Source organism: Labrus mixtus, chromosome 21, assembly GCF_963584025.1.
Source record: "Labrus mixtus chromosome 21, fLabMix1.1, whole genome shotgun sequence".
NCBI lineage: Eukaryota > Metazoa > Chordata > Actinopteri > Labriformes > Labridae > Labrus > Labrus mixtus.
In genome coordinates this window covers 10,489,547-10,514,305 of record NC_083632.1, presented here as the reverse complement: position 1 = coordinate 10,514,305, position 24,759 = coordinate 10,489,547, and the positions used below count along the sequence as shown (strand labels likewise).

The 24,759-nt window shown below is 38.5% G+C and overlaps 1 protein-coding gene across 1 annotated transcript in view; it reads right to left on the bottom strand.

The window, feature by feature from the left end:
- The window catches only part of LOC132955509 (protocadherin-15-like), a 160,366-nt gene extending 136,330 nt beyond the window's left edge, over positions 1–24,036 (bottom strand). The window contains exons 1-4 of the mRNA XM_061028370.1: positions 23,890–24,036; positions 10,340–10,354; positions 9,503–9,568; positions 72–232 (exon numbers count right to left, since the gene is read on the bottom strand). Coding sequence (XP_060884353.1) covers positions 72–232; positions 9,503–9,568; positions 10,340–10,354; positions 23,890–24,022 — 375 coding nt within the window. The 5' untranslated portion in view covers positions 24,023–24,036. The remainder of the gene's footprint in view (positions 1–71; positions 233–9,502; positions 9,569–10,339; positions 10,355–23,889) is intronic.
- Between the last annotated feature and the right edge of the window lie 723 nt (positions 24,037–24,759).

Sequence of the window (24,759 nt, the reverse complement as noted above, 5' to 3'; positions counted from 1 at the left end):
GAATAAGACCCAAACATATTACTTCTTAGTGTAAAAGACATCAAATAAAATGTATCTCTATTTTTCCTTACATCTCTATCAAGAACCCTTCCTGTGCTGTTGAGGTAAAGTGCTTGTTTGGCAGGATCCAGGATGACCCAGTAGTTGTGGTTATCCCTCAGTGACAGAGAGATGGTACGATCCGGACCCTCAGCCACTCCGTTTATCTGCATGTTCTCCACCAATAACGTTCCTGGGAACACAATAAGACCCCAACAGTTAGCCAGAGACACACAGTCCAGAACTCCTCCAGATAACTTTTGCAGAGAATTGGTCCAAGATCAAACTTTATAAGTAAAAAAAACAAAAAAAAACTGAGGCTGCAATGGGAAAGTACTGCCTTTTATGTGCTCTCGATGGATTGCATATACCTGGAAATTATATTTAGGTTGCAGCCAAGGTCAAAGGAAATGAAATGAAGGAGCAAGCAAACAGAATAGAGAGAGTAAGAAGCCTGTGGAACTCATGGAAATTAAATTAAGGGCAGACCGGAAAAGGATTTTTAAATTCTGTTTGCTCCTCAATAGGAGTACCTGAAAATACCAAAGACCAAGAGCAGCACAAAATAAAATCAAACATTTCACAGTAAGTTAGGAAATCTATCCGTGAAATCTTCAGAGGTGGAGAATAAAAAGTTGTAATGACTTCAGTGATTTCATCTGCATGATATCTCACCCCAAACCCCTCAAAAAAATATAAATAAAAGTGAGCATTAAAATAAGCCAGATGGCACGTCTGGAACAAAACTTGATTTATTTAACTCTCAGTCAACTGTGGGCGGTGAATTTATTTGGGAAGGAGAGTAACAGAAAGGCAAAGAAAGACAGAGTCAGAGAAATATAAACAGTGAGACCATAAATGATGTGAATGGAAACTGTCAGCCGTATATTTTTTTGGAAGGACTGCATATTATCTTTCAATCAAAATGGAGGAAAGAAAAGGAAATGCAGACGAGAAGGGCTGCAAGGTCAGCTCCACAAGAAGAGAGAAACCGCAAACAGATAAACATCTTTGTTGAATAGAAGATCTCTGACTTTGTCGGTGATTGACAGTCAAAATGAAAACAGAGGGAGGCCAAACTTCCCTGTGTATTCAAATTGTTTGCAATATTTTATCTCAATATTAGAACTCCTACAGAGGCCAAAAGTTTGCTTCTGTTGGCTGCATATGAGTGAGTCATACAAACCAGTGCATTGTTTTCAAGATTAGATTACACTGCTATTACCTGTTAAGGGTTATTTTCAACTTTACATGAAAAGATTAAATCAGAACAAGTATATAGAATATATGGGGAGGAAAGACAAAGAAACGTTAGAGGAGCTCAAAATTTAACCGCTTGACTCTGTGCAGCTCCGAATCATAAGAGACCCATTATCCAGCTCAACACACTGCATTATTTATCAAAAAAGAAAAATCTATTGTGTTTGTGTGAGAGAGCACAGAACTATACTTCAGCACATTATTAGATGTTGTTTGCTTTCAGTGTGAGACAAAGTGAAGTGTGTGCTTACAACAATATACAGGCGCAGCTTATATAATTAGAATACCGTGAATAAGTTAACTTTGTCTGTTATTTAACTCAAGACGGGAGACCTTCTTAGATCTACATTCTTTAGACAGAAAGTGGAATATTTCAAGTCTTTTTTTTTTTGTTTTTAATCGTGATGATTACGGCTTACAGCTCATGAAAATCAAATCTCCAGGATCTCAAAAGGATTTATATTACAAAAATACCTTATGAAAAGAATGGTAATTCATGCACTCGATACTTGGTCGGAGATCATTTTGAATGAATTACTGCGTCAATGTGGCATGGAGGCAGTCAGAGGTGTTATGGGAAGCCCAGGCTGCTTTGATGGCGGCCTTCAGCTCGTCTGTACTGTTGGGTCTAGTGACCTCTCTGGGTCTGAACGAAGGGTTACTCTCTGCATAGTTTAAAAAACATCAACAAGTGTGGTGTCAATGCATCTGTTTGTGGCCTTTGTAGCATGTGTTCTTATTGTTCATTTTGCGGCATGTTTCTGATGTTGACTTAGTTTTGGACTTTTGTATGTGTTTCTGAAATCTTTTAGTGTATTTCGATTAATGGAAATCAGGTTCTTGCAGTGCGGTCGCTCTTGTCAGGCAGTGAAGAATTTGCAATAAGCAGCTATACTCCATCTGCAATCAGCACTCGTGTGGTCAAGGTTACTTACATGTGGATGGAAAATTACATAAAAATAGATTTAATCCTTGAATCACCATTTCTCCCTCGTTGACTATGCTCATTGATTATTGGGAGGACCTTGGCATGAGGCATTACTGACTTTCGCTCGGCCCTACCCTTGAACCAAAATACCATAGATGAGTTGTACGCTGCACAGTAAACCACACACAGTGACGAGAAATAAAGACAAGATTATGAAAACCTGACGAGGCCAGAAGTTTTGTGTTTTCTTGTTTGTGTGCTGGATTCCTGCCTAATACTTAATACTACCCCTCCAGGTGAACACACACACAGCCGCACAGGTTCAACACCATAGACACACACCACACTGAACAATCTCACATCAGATCTGACAAACATAAAATTAGGTCATGGCCTCCTGGGCTGCCATGGAAACCTTGTCAAATGCCTTGTCGTGATTCGCTGACATTAAATAAATGGGGAAATTTAATGAAATTGGTTTCTTTATATGAGAGACGGGATAGAAAATGAAATTCATTAGAGCCGTTTCATTCCTTGCTATCCCTCTTCTGTGTTTTTTCTGCATCTATCTTGCAAAATGTAGAGAGAGAAGAAAAAAACAAGTACGGGGAAAGTAGATCGAGACGGATAATGCCTACAGCCTGTGTGACTGTTTCTAATTTAATTCCCGGACCGTCTAATATAAATGGGCTTTTCTCACACTGACCTCACTTTGTAGGATGTGTGACTGAATACTGCACCCAGCAGCACCTGATTAAATTGACCCGTGTTTTGAAGTGTTTTAGCAGAACTGTAGGCGTCTGTGGGTGTGCGCGCAGCAGGCAATATAAAGGGCAAAAAGAAGAAATTGTCCAAGGAAAGGAGGAAGAACAAAGGTCGATTGGAGAGCGAGAGAAATTAAAAAGATAGCAGAGGTAAGATTGAGGAAAGAAAGATTGGGTTGAATGAGAGGCTGAGAAGAGAATATTAGGAAAAAAGAAAACGAGGACTGTGGCAGCGTGTTAATAGAATTTTTACAGGACATTAGCTTGAGGTAGAACCCATGCACTGAAAAGAAATCATCACATCTGCCTGCTACTTCAGCTGGTGGTTGGGGGAGGGGATTTCAAGGAGACAACCTGCAAAGCAGACCGTGTAACATGTCAGTTTTTCTACCTATTGCCCTGTTACCATTTAATCACAGAAATTCATTCATCATCAGAGGATATGTCCTCTAGAGGGAAAATTAGCTGCAATTACAACAACTATAATCAATGCTATTTTTTTTACCCATTGCTACATTGTCCAATAAAAAGTGTGCCTATTGTTTTGCTCTCCTCACCTTACAGATTTACTATTTTGGTTCAATCTAACCTCTCTGTTGTTTCAGTGAGAAACGCTCTAAAGACTTCACCGTATATTAGGAAGACAGTATTTTGAGAAGCAGGTAAGTTTGAATTAATACTTAAGAGGCTAAAACCCCAGATTTTTAAACGGCAATTTGGTAGAGACCAAAATAGAGGTAAAAAAACAGAGCATATATTCACCAGTGGAGATAAAAGCAGAGAGAGATTAATAGCTATGGAAGGCTTTTTTAACCCTAAGGTCACATTTTCAGAATAAAGAAGCTGGCTCTTTTATAAGCAGGCAAGATGGACATGCTGACTAAATGCTTCACACATAACCTGCTCCAGAGGGATCTTCTAATTCAAATTGGCCATAAAAACACACTTTTTATACTATCTGCATACCTTACAATATCATCTTTCATTGATTTACATTCTCACTATTTTGAATACTAATTGGCAACCTCTGGTGATAAAAAATAAAAACACATCATGTTTGAAAAAATGGTATCATGTTTAAAGCGTAAGTTATTTACAATATGCAGTTTTCACACAGCAGAATAAAGAGGAGACATTGAGAGTGCATGGATTGATGAAATGAAATAAAATAAAACAACTTCACATGTTTGTGAGTTGTGGTTTTCTGTAGCTTTCTCTTAATGCTCTATTTTTTGCAGCATTGCCTTTTGCGGTTGTAAATTGGTTTTTCGTACTCTTCTTTACTGTTCATTGTAAAAACCTGGCCCTACATGATGAGTCAACATTAATGAAAATATCTGTTATTCATTCTACATTTACTCATTTGAAACACAACTCCAAACCAATGTCAGCCTATGCCTGCTCGATGAAAAGAAACAGGAAAATATTGGTCAACATAGATGGCGCATCCGCTGTTTGTGGGTGACATTCAGCAGGTTAAAGAAAACCTTCTGCATTACATTGTTAGTTCATTCATTTTATTCACTTTGGGTGAAGGTGAACACATGGACTGTGTTCACACAACAAGCAGAACAGGGCTAAGTCTGCCACGCACACCCACTAAAGTCAATTCAAATATTTTCTGTGTATCTTCTATCCTCTATATCTTATAAAAGCCAAAAGTAATCCAGGTTTTTAAACGTTTTAATCCAAAAACTGCAGTGGGGAAAGAACAGGTGTAGGCATTTGTACTTCATCTGTTTGATGATGATTGCTTTTCGTGTTTGATGCATATATGCTCACATGTACTGGAGATTTTAAAGCGACTTCAGTGGACAAGCCTTTAGCTCATATATTTCGCAGATGATACGCTTCTCCATCCATGTAAGGAATGAAAACGATTGCTGCTCGGGGACAGCAATATCAATATTCAAGATTGATTGGCAAGGCAAAGGACCATTTACAAGTGTACACTAATAATATCAGAGCAACAAGAGAAGATTATTGTACACTATTACACGCAATTTTCCGTGCCAGTAAAAATGTGTAATGTGCTTGAAAACCAATCCCATGCAATAAAGCATGTACATATTTATGCTATGACTGTACATATGTGGCTATTCTGGCACCCTCACACACATTCTAACCACTTTCAATCCAACGTCAATAACATAAACTTTTATGACATTTCCTGGAGGTACAATTCTTAAACTTGTATCTTGTTACACTCCCCCTCTGCCTCCCCCTTTATCTCTCTCCGCCTCTTTTCTTTTCTCGAGTCTATCTCTTATTTGCCAACAACAACCCCAGATAATCACCCTAAAGCAAGACTCTATTAAATCTGAACACTATTTGCCAGACACAGAACGATTCATGGCAATATGCAAACAAACCATCCAATTACTAAATTATTCCTCAACTGCACTGTTACTAAGATTAACCAACAAACAAGCATGAACACACATATCTGCATGAAGCATATACACAATAAACACACCAGCACAAACATGCATTTGATGCATTTTATTGTTGTTAGACAATCAAATGTAGACATAGACAAATGCCTGTATATGCATGCATACTGTAGTGCCATGTAAGCATACACTGTAGCTGCCAGTAGTACAGAACACACTCACAAATCACCTGAATATAAAGTTATTGCCACACTTGCACAATGACAGAAAAGCACAACATTTGGCTCCCTAAACCAATCTGTAGGCTGAATGCTTATTATCAGCATATCTTGAATTGGAACAACTATTGTGTAGCTGAAAGATAGCATCAATACAAGGACGTATCCACATTGGTTTAAAATCAATTAATGGTCCTCCTCACTTCTAGAGTCCATTTATTTAAGTTCATAATGTCTGAATATCTTCAACCTGAAGTATAAAGAGCGGAAGGGACACAATGAAGATACCATTGTCTGAGTTGTTGCATTATGAATGTGTAGAAAGACTGATTTGCCGACTTTTTCCCCTGGTTCTGTTTGTTAGGCTGCACAAAAGACACTGCCCCCCTGACAGTAAAGGATAGAGTTTCCTTTTTATTGAGGATGCACGTTTTCTAATTCTACCTCTAAATTATTCGACCAAGATAACCTTTGGAATCATACTATAACAAATTTAATAACGTATTCTTTTCTTGATTCTTGATGTCAAATATGCCAGAAATGCCACCCACCATTCACATTCATATTGGATTCTGTATCTTTATCGTCTTAATCGTGGAAACACTGAGTTAGATGGAAATATAACACACATGTCTTTATCTGATTACAAATATTGTGAATGAAGAATGTGGTGTTACCCTGTTTAAATGTAGAACGGGATAAATAGGAGGATGATTAGCTTAATATGATGCATTAAGCTATCAAGTGATACAGATGTGCGAGCTGGGTGCTGTAGATGTGAGGCTCGGCTCTCCTCCCTGTCTGGTGTTGCTATGCTAATCTCTTTTCATGTCAGTTAGGATTACAGTGATCAGGTCTCATAATTTAAAACTCATTGAAAAGCAGTCAAGGCAAACATTGTGACAAGTTTCTGTTCCTGAACATTAATCTTTAGAGCGGAGATAAGAGGTTGATTTAAAAGCACAGATTAACACCTTCCCCCCATACGATTTATCGGCCTTCCTCGAGGCCAACATAAGCCTTAATTTACTTGTGACCAAAGTAGGGATTAAAATCATCAATTAAAACGGATCCCTCCATGAATAACCTCCTTTGATCTTTCTAAAAATGAACTTTATATGCACACAGATGCCTGCAGTTAGACTGACTCCACAGGAGACTCTGGGATTGTGTGTTTGTCCTCTGCATAGTCTAAATAACAGAGCCATCAAACCAGGAGTCGCTAATTAACTATGAAGGTCTTAAACAGTTTGAGCAAACTCTGGAAATAAAAATACACTGAATATATTACCTTTGGTGTTCGGATAAAAGGTGTCTGAAAACTCATGCAGCCGTACTTTTTGTTTTGTCAGGTGATTAAAGGTGGCAGGAGAGAAAAGAGGGAACATTTTTCTATTTATCTCAAATATTCAAATTAGGGGTTCTTGTCAAAAAATGTCCATCATCAGATCTTTTGTAAACTAAGTCAGGAATTAAGCTGCAAAACAACAGATTGACACTAAACGCCAGGGTGTGGAAAACAAAAAAGTATATAGTTCATTAAAAAAGATCTTGAACAATAATTAAATTGGCCTACAACCCAGTATCAATCGGAAAGATACCTTCTAACCTAAAGTTGACTTATTTATATTCCAGAGAAGAATCTATCCAAAATAATAAGAAAAATGTGGATATTTGTTTCATTGAGGAGATCGACTCTTGTATCTGTCTGCAGCTGTCAGATTATTTAAGCATAAACTGAGGAAAAAGCTACTGTTTTACTTGTCCTACCAGCGCTTTTAAAAGTACTAATTAGCATTTTTCTTGTTAGAAAGTGATATTTTTATATTCACAGAGTGTTGTCTATGGGGCTACTTGTTGTTTGGATATAGTCACTTATTTCTGGTATACCAGTTGTGACTTAATATTGCCTGAACAAAAGGTATAACACATTTTTAAAGCTGTTTTTGAGTTGTGCTATTATCGTTGAAAAGTGCAAGGCTAGTTATTTCCCCAGGTTTTATGCTAGGCTAAGCTAACAGCTGTTGGCTGTAACTTTACATTTAGAAAAGCATTGATCTGGGTCATCCACCGCCTACCAATTTACCGGCCATGGTGGTGGGTAAATAAAAGTAACGAAACTGATTGATTTGTGATAGAAAACAACGTCAATTAATTCCTGGTTTTCTGCTGTTCAGCTCTGACTTCATGAGCAGAGCCAGGCAGCCGACACGCTCGCTGACCACAGACATCTCCTCCTCGTGTCAGTGTTCACAGTGATAGGCGTGTTGTGCTGAAACGGCTATGCTCAGTGTCACTTGAGCCCAGTGCAGCACAGATTTGCATCTCCTATTCAACAGGTCTACCTGCTGAAGGTGTGTTTTAACTTGTGACTCGCTTCACTTGAGGTCAAAGGTAAAAAAAAAAAAAAAAGAAGCTGGCTGTGGTGGTGGCTCGTGGTCAAAGGAGTGGCTGTAAATACAGTAAGTTACTGTAGTTGACAAAATGAAACTCAAACTTTCGAGCAGAAATCGATATGACTGTGATGATGCCTGCAAATCAGTATTTTCTTGAATAAATATTTCTCTTCATAAAAAAGCCTATTCCTCAAATACTATAAGCTGTCATTACTATACGTCATTACACAATGTCGCCTGTTTAAATGAAGTGGCTGGTAAAAAAACGAGTGGCTGGTAGATTTTTGAATCCACCAGCAGCAGTGGCAGGTAGATGAAAGTCATTTCTAGTTTTGTGTAGCAGTGTCTGTATTCTAGTGCGTGCTCTGTCCTCTGTGTGGAGTGTTGTCCCGCAGGTCTCATCCTGACTGGTTGGATTTGTGAGTTTGAATAGAGGGTGGGTCCACAGCTTGTTTAGCCCAAAACCCAATATCCACCCTTCAGCCTGAGAACTAAATCCTCATTGACTTCACTGACATCCTGTGTGTAGTGAGTATATGAGTGTATTTGACCAATTATTTGAAAAATTAACACTTTGTATAAACAGAAAAAGAAAGCAGAGGCTGAAGTATAACATAAATAACCAACACAAAAAGTTGTCATAACACCTACAGATTTACTCCCTGGTGATTTTTCTTCCTCAGACAATCCATTGTTCTGTGCAAAATCGTCTTTCACTTATCACCATTTTCATCAATATGAGTGAGTCCAACAGAAAAGTCTGCAGGTATCTCACAGAAATGGCGACTTTGGCTTTGGAACGTCCACATCAGCGCCCTGAAGCACGTAATGATTTCACAGTGGGTCCGCCCTGAACCCTCACACTCTTATCAGGACGCAGCTCAGATTTCAGGGGGCCAGGTTGATTCAATGTATATTGGTGTTTGTTTGCTTCAAAAGGCGAGTTAACGCTTTTTGAGGAGGTAGACCTTTTTGAAAAAACTAATATTTACATGACTAAATATGAAACAGTGCAGTGGTGAATAGTGCAAATCTCATCGCAATGAGATCGCAATTTTCATCTCCACCTTTGGTTTGAAGTACAGGGATTTTATTTTGTGTGTTCCAGCAGCGAAGACAAAGGCAGTACACCATAGAACAAGCCATCACACTGAGACACAAAGACAGCCATGTCTTCTTTTTGTTCATGATAAAGCCGGTGAACTAGCCTAAATTGAATCATCTAATCTTTTACTTTGGGAAAGGGTTCAGACTCAAACTGTGACTATAAAAGCGGCAGCAAAATGAATATTAATGAGTTCAGGTTACATGACATACCAACCAGCATCTGCTGAAGGGGTGAAGATCATCTTACGGTGTTTGTTAAACACACTGTAAAAGGTGACGCTTATCTGAAGAACTTCTCACCAAAGTTTCCACTTGACACTTTAAAGGTTGTAGAGGTGTGTTTGTCAACTTTGTGGCATAGAATTAAGAAATAACACAGCACAGCAGGACACTTTACCGTTTGGGCTTTCTTCATCTATGGCAACAATGGTGGCAGGGGGTCCCGACCTCGACAGTTTACATTCTGTAAAGATGACAAAAGAAAAAAAAGGAAAATTATGAGTGCAACATTCAAGGATTTCACAGCTTTTGAAAAAGTCTGAAATATAAAACTGAATTTTGAAGAATATTAACATCATTTTCTATATATATTTGTTTGCTTTAAATATAAATGACTGCTACAATCAGTCAGAGACTCCCTTTGAAATTGAATGAGACTCTGGGGATATAATGTAGACCTATGCATCAAACAGAATGTGTTCAATGTGTGTAAAGTTATTTTATTAAGTTAGATGTATGAACATGAGGTTTGAATGGTGCTAGCAGAAGAATTAATAAAAAGAAGGAACGGTCAATGAAGTGTCCGTAATGACAAACAATGCTGGTTGGAAGGGACTTTACTTTTAGGGAAGAGTTGAAGAAAAGTAGAGAAATAGTTAGTTAGATACGTTTTTTTGTGAAAGCTGAATCATGCTGATAGGGCAACATCTTTAAAACAATGTCAGGAAAACAGGGGTTGGAATAACTGATATAATTTCTCATTGATTTATCTTTTGTTGGGAACAAATGGATGGGTTGGGAAACAGCTTTGTAATCATATAATTAGAAGGAAATTAAGTAGAAAAACAGCTGAGGTAAGGAACCCGGCGATGACGACAGAGTCATGACCCTTTCTTCCACAATCAGCAGATGTAACCCCCAACCTGTCATCTCTACAGGGTTAACAGGGGTTAATAATCCAGCACAATGACTGAACACACGGTTAACAGAAGAAAAAAGAGGAGAAAGGTCTTACCCTCATATTGCCAATCTGCCGTTTGAGACATCCCACCAGGGAGAAGAGAAGAGGAGGAAAGTAGCAGCAAAGGCAGGATAGAAGGAAGGAAAAGGCAGAAAAAAATTCATGAATTAAACTTTAGAGCAAGGAAAGGGAAAGAAATGTGGGCTTATGGAGTCAAATAAACATCTAAGTGGGTTTGAGGCAGAACTGTGTAGGCACCATTTTTACATACTGATAGCTAGGTTGAATTTACAAAGTAACTGCTGAAGACAAAACACTTTAAAGAATATACATATTATTTTTCAGCTTTAGGCTACACTATTAACCCTGTATGAAGTGTTATGATGGCTATCACTGTTGTATGGCTGGCTGTATAATAATAAGTACAGTGAGAAATCCTCACTCTAAAGAAACAAGCTAAGAACCTAGCAAAAAGCCAAGCTAACAGTTTAGCTAGCAACTACTCCAGAAACCCTGCTGTGGCCAGGTCAGAAAACAACACATTTTCAACATGAAGCTTATAATTAAACCTCTGTTAATTGTTTTAACTTTTAATGGGAAAATAATTTGCCTGTTTGTAGTGTAACACTCGGCTAGCAGTGTAATGTTTGTTTAGCCACTTCTTTAACACAGAAGTAGAAGGCTAAATAAAATGTATTGCTGTGTATTGCTTCGAAGAAGAAGAAACTATTTTTTATTTCCTTATCTCTTACAGCTACCAGTACTGTACTACCAGGAGAAGTAATTTCAACCCAAGCTGAGGGCTTACAATGTTCCAATTCTGATGGAAAAACATCAACATTGACATTCAAGGATTCTCTGTTATCCCCTTGTCCTTGCTAGAATAGTTCAAGAACCCTCACATTCACCAGAGAGTCCAACTGTATGGTACAACTCTTGAGGACTGTTGGAAAAAATCCCAAAGGGAAGCTGGAAGATGAATTCCTACTCACCTAGGAAATAAACTTCATGGAACAATAATCACACTTTCTCTCACACTCTGTCTCCCTCTATGTCTTCCCCTCCATGATTAAGCACTACAGCTGTGTGACATCATATATTATCTCAGTATACATTGGTGTTGTGTCTTGATTTTTCTTCTTTTTTTGCCATGGGAGACAGTATTGAGTGTTCCAAAATATAGATTTGACTGTCTTAGGGCTTCGGATGAGCTTATCTTGGAGCAGAAAATGATTGGTTTTCCAATTTGCCATGCAATGTCTTCCATTGTTCTATTTAAGCTCACCCTGAAACCAAGAAACAAAACTGATAGATTGTTGACTGTTTCGGCTGTTTTATAGGTGCATATCATAACTGTTAAGTGTTTTTGCAAGCTTGTCCTTAGAGCTGGCATTTAGTACCCCACTAACATTACTTAGACAATATTTTCCATCACAAAGGAAGTTCAGCTGTACTCACACTGTATATTTGTTTTTTTTTTAGCATCCAACACTAAATCCAAGTTGTCGACAAACAATTGTTCTAGCTAGCAATCTGACAAGATTATTTAGAGTAAGTAGTACAACTTGAACAAATGTTTTTATTTTCACTTTTCTTGACATTAATGGCCAGTGACTTTTCAAGATAATTGGCACCACCATTGTCACCAATGGCTCAGAAACATTAAGGTTTATATAGTTAAGGTTGGGTAACCTGTTAGCCCTGCATTGGGATTATGCTAACAGAGCTATCATTCAAAGCATTGAATATTCATTCAACAGTTCTCAGTGTTTTAACAACAGCATTTCTGCATTAAATGCCCATCCCTATGTTCAATGACAGTTTTTTATTCAATCCAGGAAGCTTGAAAATCTTGCACAACACTGAAGGTATAGAGTGGTTGGGTTGGATGGTTGGTTGAATAAAGTAGGAATTGGACACCAAAGTAGAAATTCTGATAAGAAGTGCTGTGCACATGGATAGACTGTCAAGAAATATTTAAATATAACTCAGCATAAAACCAAAAACTGACATTTTTACATTACTGGTTTTAAATAGATAATCAAACAAGTTACAAAGTGTTAATCAATCAGTTTCACTCACGATTCTGTTATTTCAAGTACAACAGTTGAGTCTTGTGTGGAGAGGCTTGTTAATAACATCGCAAAACTAAGAGTGAGCAGAATAACACAGGCAGCTACAATTAAAACAACGGCAAGAGATCTGCCTCGGATGACTGCGTTGTGGCTGCTGCTGTTTGACTCTCAGCATACCGTTTAGGATGCTGTCTGTTTGTGGTTGTTAAAAAGGCTTGTTGTGTTGCCATACAAAATGCAAACCTAATCTCTTACGCTTCAGTTTTCATTTTCATCCATCAATCCTGCTGAAGGAAAAGAGGATTGGAATAAAAAAATTCTAGTCAAACCTCAAGTTCGCTATGATCGGTTTAACTGTACATGTCTGTTATGACGGCATGAAATGGAGTAGCAAGTAGTGTGATTTAGCTGAGAAAAAAAACATTGGATATGTATGTGTATGAGAAGTGGACTGCAACAGATAGACTGTACAGGTAGACTGTACACTGTGGCCCAATACTACAATCTCTCTGCTTTGGCGGATTGTCGACACATTCTAATCCATCTCGATCTAAGATCGTCCTATCACTAACCTGCAAGAAGGACTCAAGGGTGTAGAACTGCACTCGCCACACTCGGCAAACCCATTTGACATTGTTTTCCCATGATGCTGTTTCATATTTAGGCGTGTTAAATCTTGACTGTTTTCTGAGAGCTTTCTTACCTTTAGAATAGTCTGCTAGTATGAATTGAAATTTGCATTTTATCAAGTATCAAGTATTTTACTTTATGGCCCTCAGACGCATGAGCCATGGAACAATAGTCACTAGGTACATCACACTCTACCAGCTGGCATAGTATGTGTGTGTGTGTGTGTGTGTGTGTGTGTGTGTGTGTGTGTGTGTGTGTGTGTGTGTGTGTGTGTGTGTGTGTGTGTGTGTGTGTGTGTGTGTGTGTGTGTGTGTGTGTGTGTGTGTGTGTGTTACAGCAGATGACAGATGTGTATCTCCTGCTTGACTGCTTTTTTTTATCCTTCAGTGTAAGCTGATGCCCCTCATCTATTACTAACCAGCCATTTGTTCTCTGTGGGGCATCTCTCTGTTTCTCTCCCCTTGGTTACTTCCATCCTCTGTCTCTTCTCACCCACCTCCTTCTCTCTGCCTGTCAGTCTGTAACCCCCCCCCATTGAAAAATAAATAGGATGACACAGTAAGCAGTCGGAGTTGTAACTTAAATAGACAGATGGAGATAAGATACCAAAATGAAATTAGTGAAATGTCTTTTTAAAAATATGAAAACCTTTTACAAATCTAATGCTAATGAGTCCAATGTCTTTCAGTTTTAAATAAATTTGAATAATATTTTCATCTTTTGCATGTTGAAATTTGATTAATACATAAGTTACTTGCACAGAAGTCAAACCATAAAATGAAACTAATTAAGCTGGCACACGTTTTCCTACATTGAATTAAGTGTTAAAGTAATTTGCTGTCACAGTGCTTGAAAGTTCAGTTAACTCATCGTAATGTGCAAAACGGAACAAGGAAGGAAATTAAGGATGAAAATATGATTTCATTGAAATGCAAATAACTTATCCACAAAGGTCACGGCGTATTTCCTGACGAGAGGACACTTGTTTGTGTGAGATATCCAACAAAAGGGCTCAGTCAGTATCCTCTTGTATGCAGGTACTTATTCACTTGAGTCTACTCATGCTTACCATCAAAAGTCAACTTGTTTTTTTTCTTCCTCAATCATATGTGCCTCTCTTCCTGTAAGCACTCACTTATTCTCCTCTAAGCACGCACACTCCTGCACTCCTCTTTTAAAGTTTCTGGGGGAAAATAATCACTAAAATGACTTTGTGCATGAGCAAGTGAATAAATCTACCAAACGCCAGGTTTCTGTCAAGGTGATGAAAAGCCCCATGGAGAGTTGTATGAGGGGAATCGGGGGTAGAGTGTTCAAGGTGCAAACCACAGGTAAAAAAGACTTCAAATATTTGAATAGACCTTGACGTTCAGACAAGATCACAGGCAGTGCATGACAAAAGGCTCGCTCCATTTTGGATTTATCATCCGAACACTGCCTCTTTATTCCAACCTCAAGTGGGCTAATCAATATCTTCTTTATTTGCTATTCAGATTCTGCCCATCTGAAGTTGGCAGGCAGAATAAGCAGGTTCAGGATGCCAAGTGATGCAGAAAAAAAAGTCCCCTTTAAGAAAGAAGAGGATAAGAAGTGACTTTGACTGATACCTAAGAGTCTAAACAAACACGTCTAATGTTCACTACATAGACTGCTGGCCTAGTAACTGTCTCCATGACAGACACACACACACACACACACACACGAATAAACACACATGCTGCTAAGTAACCGTTTCTTTGCAACAAAACTCCATGTGCACATTCACGCCACTTTACACGGTTTACAAGATCAACCCCATATGCCTGTCTGCACTCACACATGCTAGAGTTACCATAAAATATACATGCTGAGACTATGACTCAGTGGGCTACTGGAAAAGTGTTACTGTGTGTGTCTGTGTAAGTGTCTAGGCCAGGATCACTTGGGTACATAGAATGTGTGCCTCAACAGGGAAAAGCAACCACTTCCAATAACATATTTAAAGGAGCAGTTCCTATAACAATATACAGGTAGTTGTACGATGTAACACAGTAGTGTGGGATCAAGTGAGTGGATAAGTTCATTGGAAAAAACCTTTAGTTTGGTTAAAAATGCATTTGAGTCGACTCATTTGGAATGACTTGGTGGAATGATGAAGCCACATGTAGCATTAGCTAATATAGCTAGCTGCAATCCACACTCTTGGGTGTACTGTCTGGAGTTTCTGATGTAAATGAAATGAAATCAAAATGTAAAACCCTTTTCACACATACAGAAATCTCCTGAAAAACTCCGGAGATTTGGCTACCCGGAGGGGCTTTAGGCGATATGTGAACGCAAACAGCCGAATTTTTCACACGGACTTTACCCGGAGTTTCTCCGGCCAGACCCCTAGTATTTTTTCCGCAGAAAGTCTGAGTGAGCTGATGTGAGAATGCGGCAATACTCCGGAGAATTCACCTCGAGCCAATAGAAAGAGAATGACGGTTATATTCAGTGTCTGCCTAAAGTGTCTGCACGCGACCACTACGATCTCTGTGCATGTAATTAAACGGCTGCATTATGTTTTCTGTTCATCAGTATGTTGTTCTCCACTCTTTTGTGGATGTTGTCATTCCATTGGATTACACATAGCATTGATATGAAGGCAAATATTCTCATTATAACGTTGTGTAGCGGACCTCAGGAAATCCCCCGACCCCCCTGCCCTCTGACAGGTAAAGTCCCCCGCTGTGAGTAGCATATGTGAACGGCTAGGTCGGGAGAATCTCCGGAGCAGTCCTCCTGTAACTATCTAGATATTATCCGGAGTGCATATGTGAAAATGGCTTAACTGTGAATAAAATAACATATTCCACTGTTATAACATTGTTGGAAGCATTTAGTAAACAACACAACTCATCAAAGTAGCGCTGCAACAGAGAATAGATCAAATCAATAGAGGTGGGGGAAAAAAACCTTTTATGTAAAAAATCCAGATTCTTATCTTCTGAGATTTTAAATGGATTCACAACTTCCAAAAAACATTGGGTTTTTTTGTCAGTCACTTCCTGCTTAGTGCTAAGGCTCAGAGCTTTTTTATGTCACAATCAGATAGTTGAGCGAAGTGCTACCAAGTGCTACTGGTCAGCTTAAACTGTGTTTGTGTTTAAATACACTTATTTCCATTAATTACAGTGATGGTAATGATTTAATGATTAACTAAAAATATAAGAAGAAATGTTATTAACAACGGTTTTACCATGACAAAGCCATTACATTGGCAAGTTAAAAATAGATATTTGATCATAAAAACTAAGAAGAAACATCATTTTGTTAAAAATCTAGTGCTGGGCTGTTGGACATTCAAAATCCATGATATATTCTCCCGCTCTGCGTCTTAGTCCATCAAAATACAAGCAGGAGAATGGGGAAATGTGTGTGGGGGAGCAATAAAATAAAAATGTATCAAATTCATCGAAAAATAATGGGTCGATGAATCAATGGTCAAAATAATCGTTAGTTTGCAGCCCTTCATCCTTCAGACAGTTAGATTGATAAATGTTAAACACTAAAGTGTTAAATCCAAAATATTGTTTTTACACATCTTTTATACACTTAAAAAGTCTACATTTAAAAAATGCATGTATTTTTGTAAGATCAAATGTTTGGCACAGTCTTTGAACAAAGTGTGGTAACAGAGTATTAAAATTACCTGGGGAATCTAAGGTTGGAAAGAAGCATATGCTGTGAAAGAAAATCAGAATGCTCATCACGTTTAATCCAAAGAGAAATTAGCAGTGTGTCTGCACGTGGCACAGAATCAGACAACATGGACTTAGTAGCAGAAAGTATTGGCAAGCTGAGGATGCTTTGTTCCCCAATGACAATGAAGAATGTAGTACCTCAGACATCGGTGCCATCACACTGGCCTGCTTCCACTAAAATAATTGACTCGTTTCATCTGATGAAGTTAGAAACTGGGCCTGTCAGTGATGCAATGAGGGCCCATGTCACAGGGGAGAAAAAGTGGCAGGAAAAGTTATTTTCTTGTTTATTTTCAATCCCATTGGTATGGGCTGAATAATCTTGGTATAAACCAAATAAATAGTTGAATATTTTGAGAAATTATTTTATTCACTTAATTTGGGGGGTAAGATTTTTTTTTGGCGCTTAAAACTAATTTTATTTCCAAACAAACATCAGTAGAAATCACATTCTCATTTTCTTTTGAAAGAATGGTAGAAGATATCATATATTTATTCTGTCATTGATTATATCCTGACCAAATATCCAGAAACAATTACAAAAAATGGTGTAGTGCATATGCTGCTTACTTTATAAATTAATTTCTCTTATAGAAGTTTTTCACCCTGCCATGTTTCTGTTCATTTCACTTGAAGTTGAACTTCACTGCTTTCTCCATGTTGTCATCTGTTATAGTCTTGCTTGGCTACCTTGCATGGAATCTAAACAGTAGATGGGAAAACCCACTGACAGTGAATTCAAAAATATGCTGGAATATTATGTGAATACATAAAAAAGGCAGACGGAGATGATCTCAAGAGACCTCTTAGTTGATCAGATTTTTGAGAGGTTTCTCTCTTACGGGGGAGAGGAGTTTCTACTGCTGATTGATGGCTGCAGAATTTGGAGGTGGCAAAGCAAACATTTTATGATGAAACTGTCCAGTCAAATAAGCAACACTGAAGCAAAATGGATAATATAGCACAGGAGGAGATGAATTAGTCTGCCATTCAATATACTGTTTATCAAGAGACATCTGTAGATGCGTTCCTAAAAAAAAGTCTGTCAGAACAGTTGTTTTCAAATCCTAGGTGTCCCAGAACGCGTTCCAGGGGATCCCCAGCAATGTATTTTCACAACATTTCCATCATTCAGTAACCCAACAGAGGGACATCTTGATATTATTTGGTATAAGCAAAAACTCCTGTTAGATGTTGGGCCTAATACTGTGGCATCTTTGACATGATGTTTAAGAAACACTGTTTAACAATATCGTTTAATCAGTGCAGTAAAACCTACAGAAAGTGTCTATCGCTCATACACACAATTCAACTAATGAGGACATGTTTCATCAAAGCGACCTAACATTGTGATAGTATTTGTCAAAGTATGTTCATAGAACTAACACAGTACTGTATGTATGGGGGCGTGCAGCCAAATACAGTGTTCACCCAGGGTTTGTAAGTTAATTACAAATTGGGGATCTTTGAAATGAGTTCGTTGATATGCAAATAACTCCTTTGAGATCATGTACAGTACTTTTAAGCACATTATTAAACCGTGTAAAATCTTAAAACAAGAAGCTGGGATAGTCATTTCTTCCATTTATACTGGCCAAAATCCTGGTTTCCATTTAGCAACATGGCTTACAAACCAAAAAGTTTTGTTACAGCGTTTACCGACTTGGCTGACAGGCATGAATTCCCCAAATAGACTACTCAGTCTTTCAAAAAAGAGGTTGGTGAGATATGGTGATAAAAGGTTGAAAACAGGAGCAGACAGACAGGAGAAAGGGTGTTTTTCTCTCTAAAAGTTTTCATGTGTCATGTACTTTTAAAGCTTCCATCAGCAGGTATACCAATCTGCACCTCTCCCCGGGGTCCGATTCCTCTCCGTCCTCACTTCTCTACCCAACCAGCCAGCCGTTCATCCATCACCCATTCATCTATCCATCCATCTATCCATCCTTGCACCCCAATCCATTCATCCATAGAGGACGGAGTAGGAACAGAGGGGACAAAAATGGAGAGGAAAGATGAGACAATTCGGGGTAAAGTGAAGGAGAAAGAAGGGACGGATTGGTAGAGGGGGATGGGAGGAAAAAGAGCGCATGGTTGGAGAGTAGGTGAAAATAAGGAGTAAAAGGAGAGGAGCGACAGTGTGACCTTGTGTTAGATTGATGTATCTCTGGAGAAAACGGATTGTAGACCTTGCTCGCACACAAGAAAGCGCTCCCACAGAAAGAAACACACGGACTCAGTACTGTAGGGATCACCACTTTGTCACTGTGCAGGCTTATCAATTATCCTGACTCTCTTTTCTCTCTGTCTGTGTCTCAGTATGTCAGATCTGCTCCTGGCCTATGCTGGGTTGAACACACCTGACAGCGGTAGTGGTGGTAATCAGTCGGTAGTTGTTCTGAGGACACATGGTGGAAACACATAAACACCCCAACAATAACCTGAGATGCTCTGATGGTGTCTAGCAACTGTTGGATCCCCTTTGTTGTAGTGCCGGTAACCTTGCGGTTATAGTGCACGCGCCCAATGTACAGAGGCTTAGGTCCTCGAGACCAAACAGCTCAGGTTCCAGTCCAACCTGTGGCACCTTTCCTGCATGTCATTCCCTACTCTCTATCTTCTGGTTTCTGTCTCTATACACTGTCCTATCTCTAAAATAAAGGCATGAAAGAAACCTAGTCTCAGACTATAGCCAGGATTTAACTCAGCTGTAATCAATTTTACACAAATAGTTTGAATGTTCAGAGGGTTTTTTGCTCAGAAAAAGAAGGAAACACACATTTAAGCTTCATGTCAGTGTTTCATTGAAGGTTCAAATTGTAATCATGTTCCTCTTTTGACATTTTAAAAATGTTTTAAAAAAAAACATTTTACTTCATACACAGCAAGGTGTTTTTGAATTTCAGAAGCCAGAATCATTTTCAAATTTCCAAAGAATGAATGAGACTGGTTTGAAAACCTGACTGTTAGCTAGCAGCATAGCAGCTAATAAACGGTAAGTTGCAGAACAATATCAGAAAGAATGTGTTTTTCAGCTTCCAAAAACTAACTTTTCTTTACCAAAGCTATGCTGAGGGCTTATATTTTAATTTAAACCAACTCTTTCTCTCCCTACTGACCAATCCTGCAGCCACGCTAGTTATAAAGCTTTTCATAACGTAGCCTGTTATTTTACGTATCCATAAACATACATCACAGTACATACGACCTCTTAACCTGGAATTGTGATTCTTACAATCATTTTTTCTGTTTATCATGTCGGTGCACCAGTGCGACCTAGAAAAAATGTTAGTCGCACTCTTAAAAATTTTGGTCGCATGTAGTCGCACTCTGGAGCCCTGCTTTACTTCCAATGGTGATGCATCAACTGTTGGTGACTTTAGCAATGCAATGTTCCAACAAAGGCAGGGAAACATCTAGAAACATACCAGCTTAAATTATACAAAAACAAGTGTTTAAAAAAAGCTATCAAGTATGTGCTGTATGTCAAGGACAAAGTTGCCATTACATATTTTTGACTTGACGCAATAAAAATGTTGGATTCTTTTGAAAGAAACATACTGACAAAGACAGAAAAAATATTGGCGTTTAAAGTAAAGTATGCCAGAGAAAAAAGCCTCTAAAAACATAAGAGAGGAAAAGTTCCAAAAGCAAAGGAAGGGGTGGAGAAACACCAATCCATCCAAAGATCAGTCTTCCTTGGAGAGAGGGGTATAACAGGGACATGAGAGGGGCTGATGGGCTGATGGCGGACTGAAAAGAAAGGCAGTGAAAGGGACAAGACGAAAAGGGAGGCTGAAGTGATGACAGATGGGAGAGACGCTCACTTCAGATGAAACATCTCACAACAAAGGAAAGCAGCGATAAATATTAAAATCACCTTGAAAACTCCAACTCCAATCACATCCACACTCTGAATGCCTCACACATGCTGACACACGCACAAAAATACTACATAAATCTGCAGTATCAACCCCGCAACACTGGCACAACAGACATTAGCGGTGTAGCATATTTGTCACAGCACATATACTGTCCCGCTCCATCAAACAGAAGCAAAACAGGTTGAAACAATGTCATGGAAACCTGCATCTTTATAACTCACTTGCATAGACTGGCAGATGGTGAACATCAATAAACTTGACATGGGTATAGCATCCACGTTACTGTGGTTGGATAGGACTGGTTTGTTGTTCCTTTTTAAAGGGATGTTGAAAACAGACAGAGGTTTAAAAGGTTGTTTCTTTGATTGCAAATCTTATCCAATGCAGAAAAACAACCATCAAAGATTTTGAACCCCATTTAAAGTGCAAGTGGTTTATCAAACTATAGTTGGAGCACTCTTGGTATTTGCTTTCACTTCTGAATTGCAAAGAAATTCAAGCAGTATTTCAGAGATCTAGAAGAGAATTGGGATTTGGTGCATTGCTATGTTGCAATTGATATGCAACCATTGCATACAGTATCGATTTGGTGCCAGTGTTGCCCCAGAAATGTCCCAACATACTTATCAACTTTTACAACTAATAGGCTTCTAGCTTTCTTTGCATTTCGATGTGGTACATTTCAAGTTTTTAAAATAATGTAAAAAAGTGAAGTATTTCAAAATTGTGACTAATCATCCTTAAAAAAAAAGCCTCTTAACTGAGATTAATGATGCAGGGATTTACACTGGAGTTATAGTAAACATTGTAAACCAAGAGAGCATATTTTTCATTGAACACAGACAGGATACGTCGCAAAATGCCAACATGACATTTAAAAAATCTATTTGTGAATGGTTAATGAGGATGATGATAAACAACAACCAGTGGACAGTAGGATTAAGGCTTACAAGCATGCCGTCCCTATAGTGATGTATGTATCCTGGTAATGACATGGAGGCAGCTGTGCCCCATAATTTACCTGTTTATTTATACCCTCCCTCTAAATTCAGAGTGCCCTAAACAGCTGTGAGTTTGAGCTCATTCACAGTGACACTCCGATGTGAAGGGCTAGCGAGTAAAAGTCAGTTGGGAAAGGGTCACAGTCACGCTAGCAACTGACATTTACATAGTGTCAGAATCTTTTTGCATTGAGCCTCGTAGGAAAACTGGCCAGCCTGAGAAAGTCACGGTAAGAGAAATGGCTTCGTGAAAGAGGATAGAGACGGCTATCTGGAAATATCAGGTTTATTTATTATTGTCTATTTCTTGGTGGCCGGGGGGGGGGGGGGGTCTTATTTTTTAATACACCGCAGGGGCATGTAATCACACACACAAACTAGTTAAAGGTTTCATCGTCATGCTGAAACTCTTATGGGCAAACATACAGGTGCAAAGAAACACAATCAAACACTTTAGCCTCAATATACTCCATGGCAGTTCAAGCATAACTTTTTGTTTAGTCTTTTTTAATATAAGAAGATCATTTGCATTCAATTAAACCAACCAGTGAACCACCACCTAAACAATACAAGGCTATAATTGAAGTTATAATCAGGTCTAATACAGGAATTCTACTAAGTAGAATTTGAATCCAACAACAATAGTTAGAGTGTGCTGCAAGTCAAACTTTCAGTTAAGAGCATTAAAACATATGAGATTTTAATTAGCAAGAAGTTAACAGGTTTTTTAGTGGGAGTAAATACATTTTGAGGTGTTAAACGTCAGCCCAAAAGCCTGATTTGACACATTGTCATCGCTCGATCAAGGTTTTAAAAATACACTGGTACTGTTGTCACACTGGAAACTGAATCTGAGTAAATATAGTCTGTTACCGTACCTCAGGACCCAGGCTAATTAAGACACACTGCGTCTCTTGTCAAGCAAGGGTCCAAACAGTTCAAATCAACCGAGGATCCTGGGACTGGAGCTCATTAAAAGCGTAGTAGCAGTCATGTCGCGAGGAGGAGTAACATTTTGTCTGTCAACCTGAAAACTCAGGCTTATTAAAACATACTATTTTTGTCATGTGCAGATGCCACCAGAATAATGGCTGCCAAACATTTAGAAACAGTTTTACATGTGTTAATTGTATGTAGGAGGACATGTGTGATGGGTTCAGGGACTTTCTTTGTCGTATGGGTATTAAGAATATACCTGACTTAAGAGAAACTCTCCACGAACACAGTAAAGGACAGCCTTGATGCTAACACATGCTTCTCTCCTGCCTCAGCACAGACGCGTACACAGTCCCAGACTTTCACCTTTGGCTGCAGCCACTGTCAGCGAAATGCCAACCAGATAAATCTGAGGGACTAAAAGTTAAATGGAATATTAATATTCTGACAAATCGAGCAGAAAGTCAAGCGAGTATTATGCTGAGCTCTACCCTCGGTGATGACTTAATTTCTGACTTGCCTTGCTTCACTTTGCTCTCACTTCAAGGGAAAATGAACATGGATGTTTTTTTTTTCAACAAAAAAATATGCTAGGCCTTTTTTTCTCATGGACTTGAAAGTTTATCGTTGAGTGAAAGAAGAAACACAAAAAAAAACACAAAGCAGCTAAAACATATAACACGTATGTCACCACATAGAATAGAACGTTAATATTTACAATGCACTACATTGAAACCTTTCTGCTAACTGAGCTGAATGTAACATTCAAAAGGTTAAATGATTTTATGAGTGAAAAGGATGAAGGAATTTTGTTTTAAAATATACTTCTTAAGCTATCTTACAAATGATCAAGAACATAGTAACAAGACTTAAAGTAGATGCTAACATCAGAACACTAACAGCTACAATGCTAACATGTTAATGTGCAGCAGGTGTAATGTGTTTGCTGACACTAACAATGTTAGCATGTTCCCGTTAGCAGGTACAGTATAATGTTTTTGCTAACAGGTGTAGAAAAAAAAATATTCAACAGATTGTGGAAAATGAATAATAAAAGTTAAACTCAATAAACTGCTCGCACATCTTTTACATCAAAGAGATTCAACACATTAAATATCTCTTGAACTGCTGCAGCTGACTGAGAGGTATTCACTGTCTAAAATACGTCAGAATACAGAACATTTTGTGCACAATTCTGATCTTAAATCCCAACTGAGGAGACTTGAGAAGATTCTAATTATTCAAAAAAAAAGAAAAAAAAAGGTGAAAAAAGGGCAAGACAAAGGCATCAAGTGCAGCTGAGAAGAGATGGATAGGGAGATGAAGGAGGCGACACAAACTGAGACTCTTTACCTTCAGTGTCTTGTCCGAGGCAGGTGGATAGTAGTAGCAGATAAAGGACTCCTGTTCCCATTATACTCATCCATTTGACCCGGCCCCATGACAGCGGCCCCATTAAGTGCGTCCTTACCATCTTCACCACCATTCCTCACCGAGCACCCAGCTGCTGAAAGAGAAGTGGGCGGGAGCACATGGTCACAGGTCAGTTATAATCATTATAGCTGTGTAATGCATGCAGCATTAAAAGCTGGCATTTTCCACTACACTTTTCAAACCCATTCCCACAAGATTGTATGTTTTCCTTACTCAACTTTCGCTGCAATGTTGTAGCCAGTTTCAAGTCTTTGTGCTTGTGCATAAAAAGACAATGATCATTTTACAGGGATTTCCACCATGAATGTAAATATCAAAACCTGTGGACGATGATGGAGAAGGAAGTATTTATGTAAATTTGCTATTTTTATTTATTAAGTGTTGTGATGTAAAATGAAAGCAGTAGCAATAAACAACTCAGAATTAGCGCAAATTTGACATTTTGAAGATGATATTGGGAGAATAACAATTAGCTGAGATGTCTGCTTCTAAAGTATTATTGCTTCTGTACCTGTCATCTGGATGAAAACAAACACATGTTAAGTGCAGATTGTGGTGTGGCTGTTGTTGTTTTCGTATCTTATATAGATGTATGCAAAGTTCCTGAAGTGAAAACATACCCATAAGGATGCATTCAAATTAAGAGGTGTAAGGTGTAAAGAATCAAAATCACGTTATATGTTATCCAGATAAGGGGTACATAACTAGATGGCAATTTAAAACCAAGTGCAAATGGAGTGAACGTGGGCTGCTTCAAGTCTGATTACATTTAATTTGGAGAGCATGTAC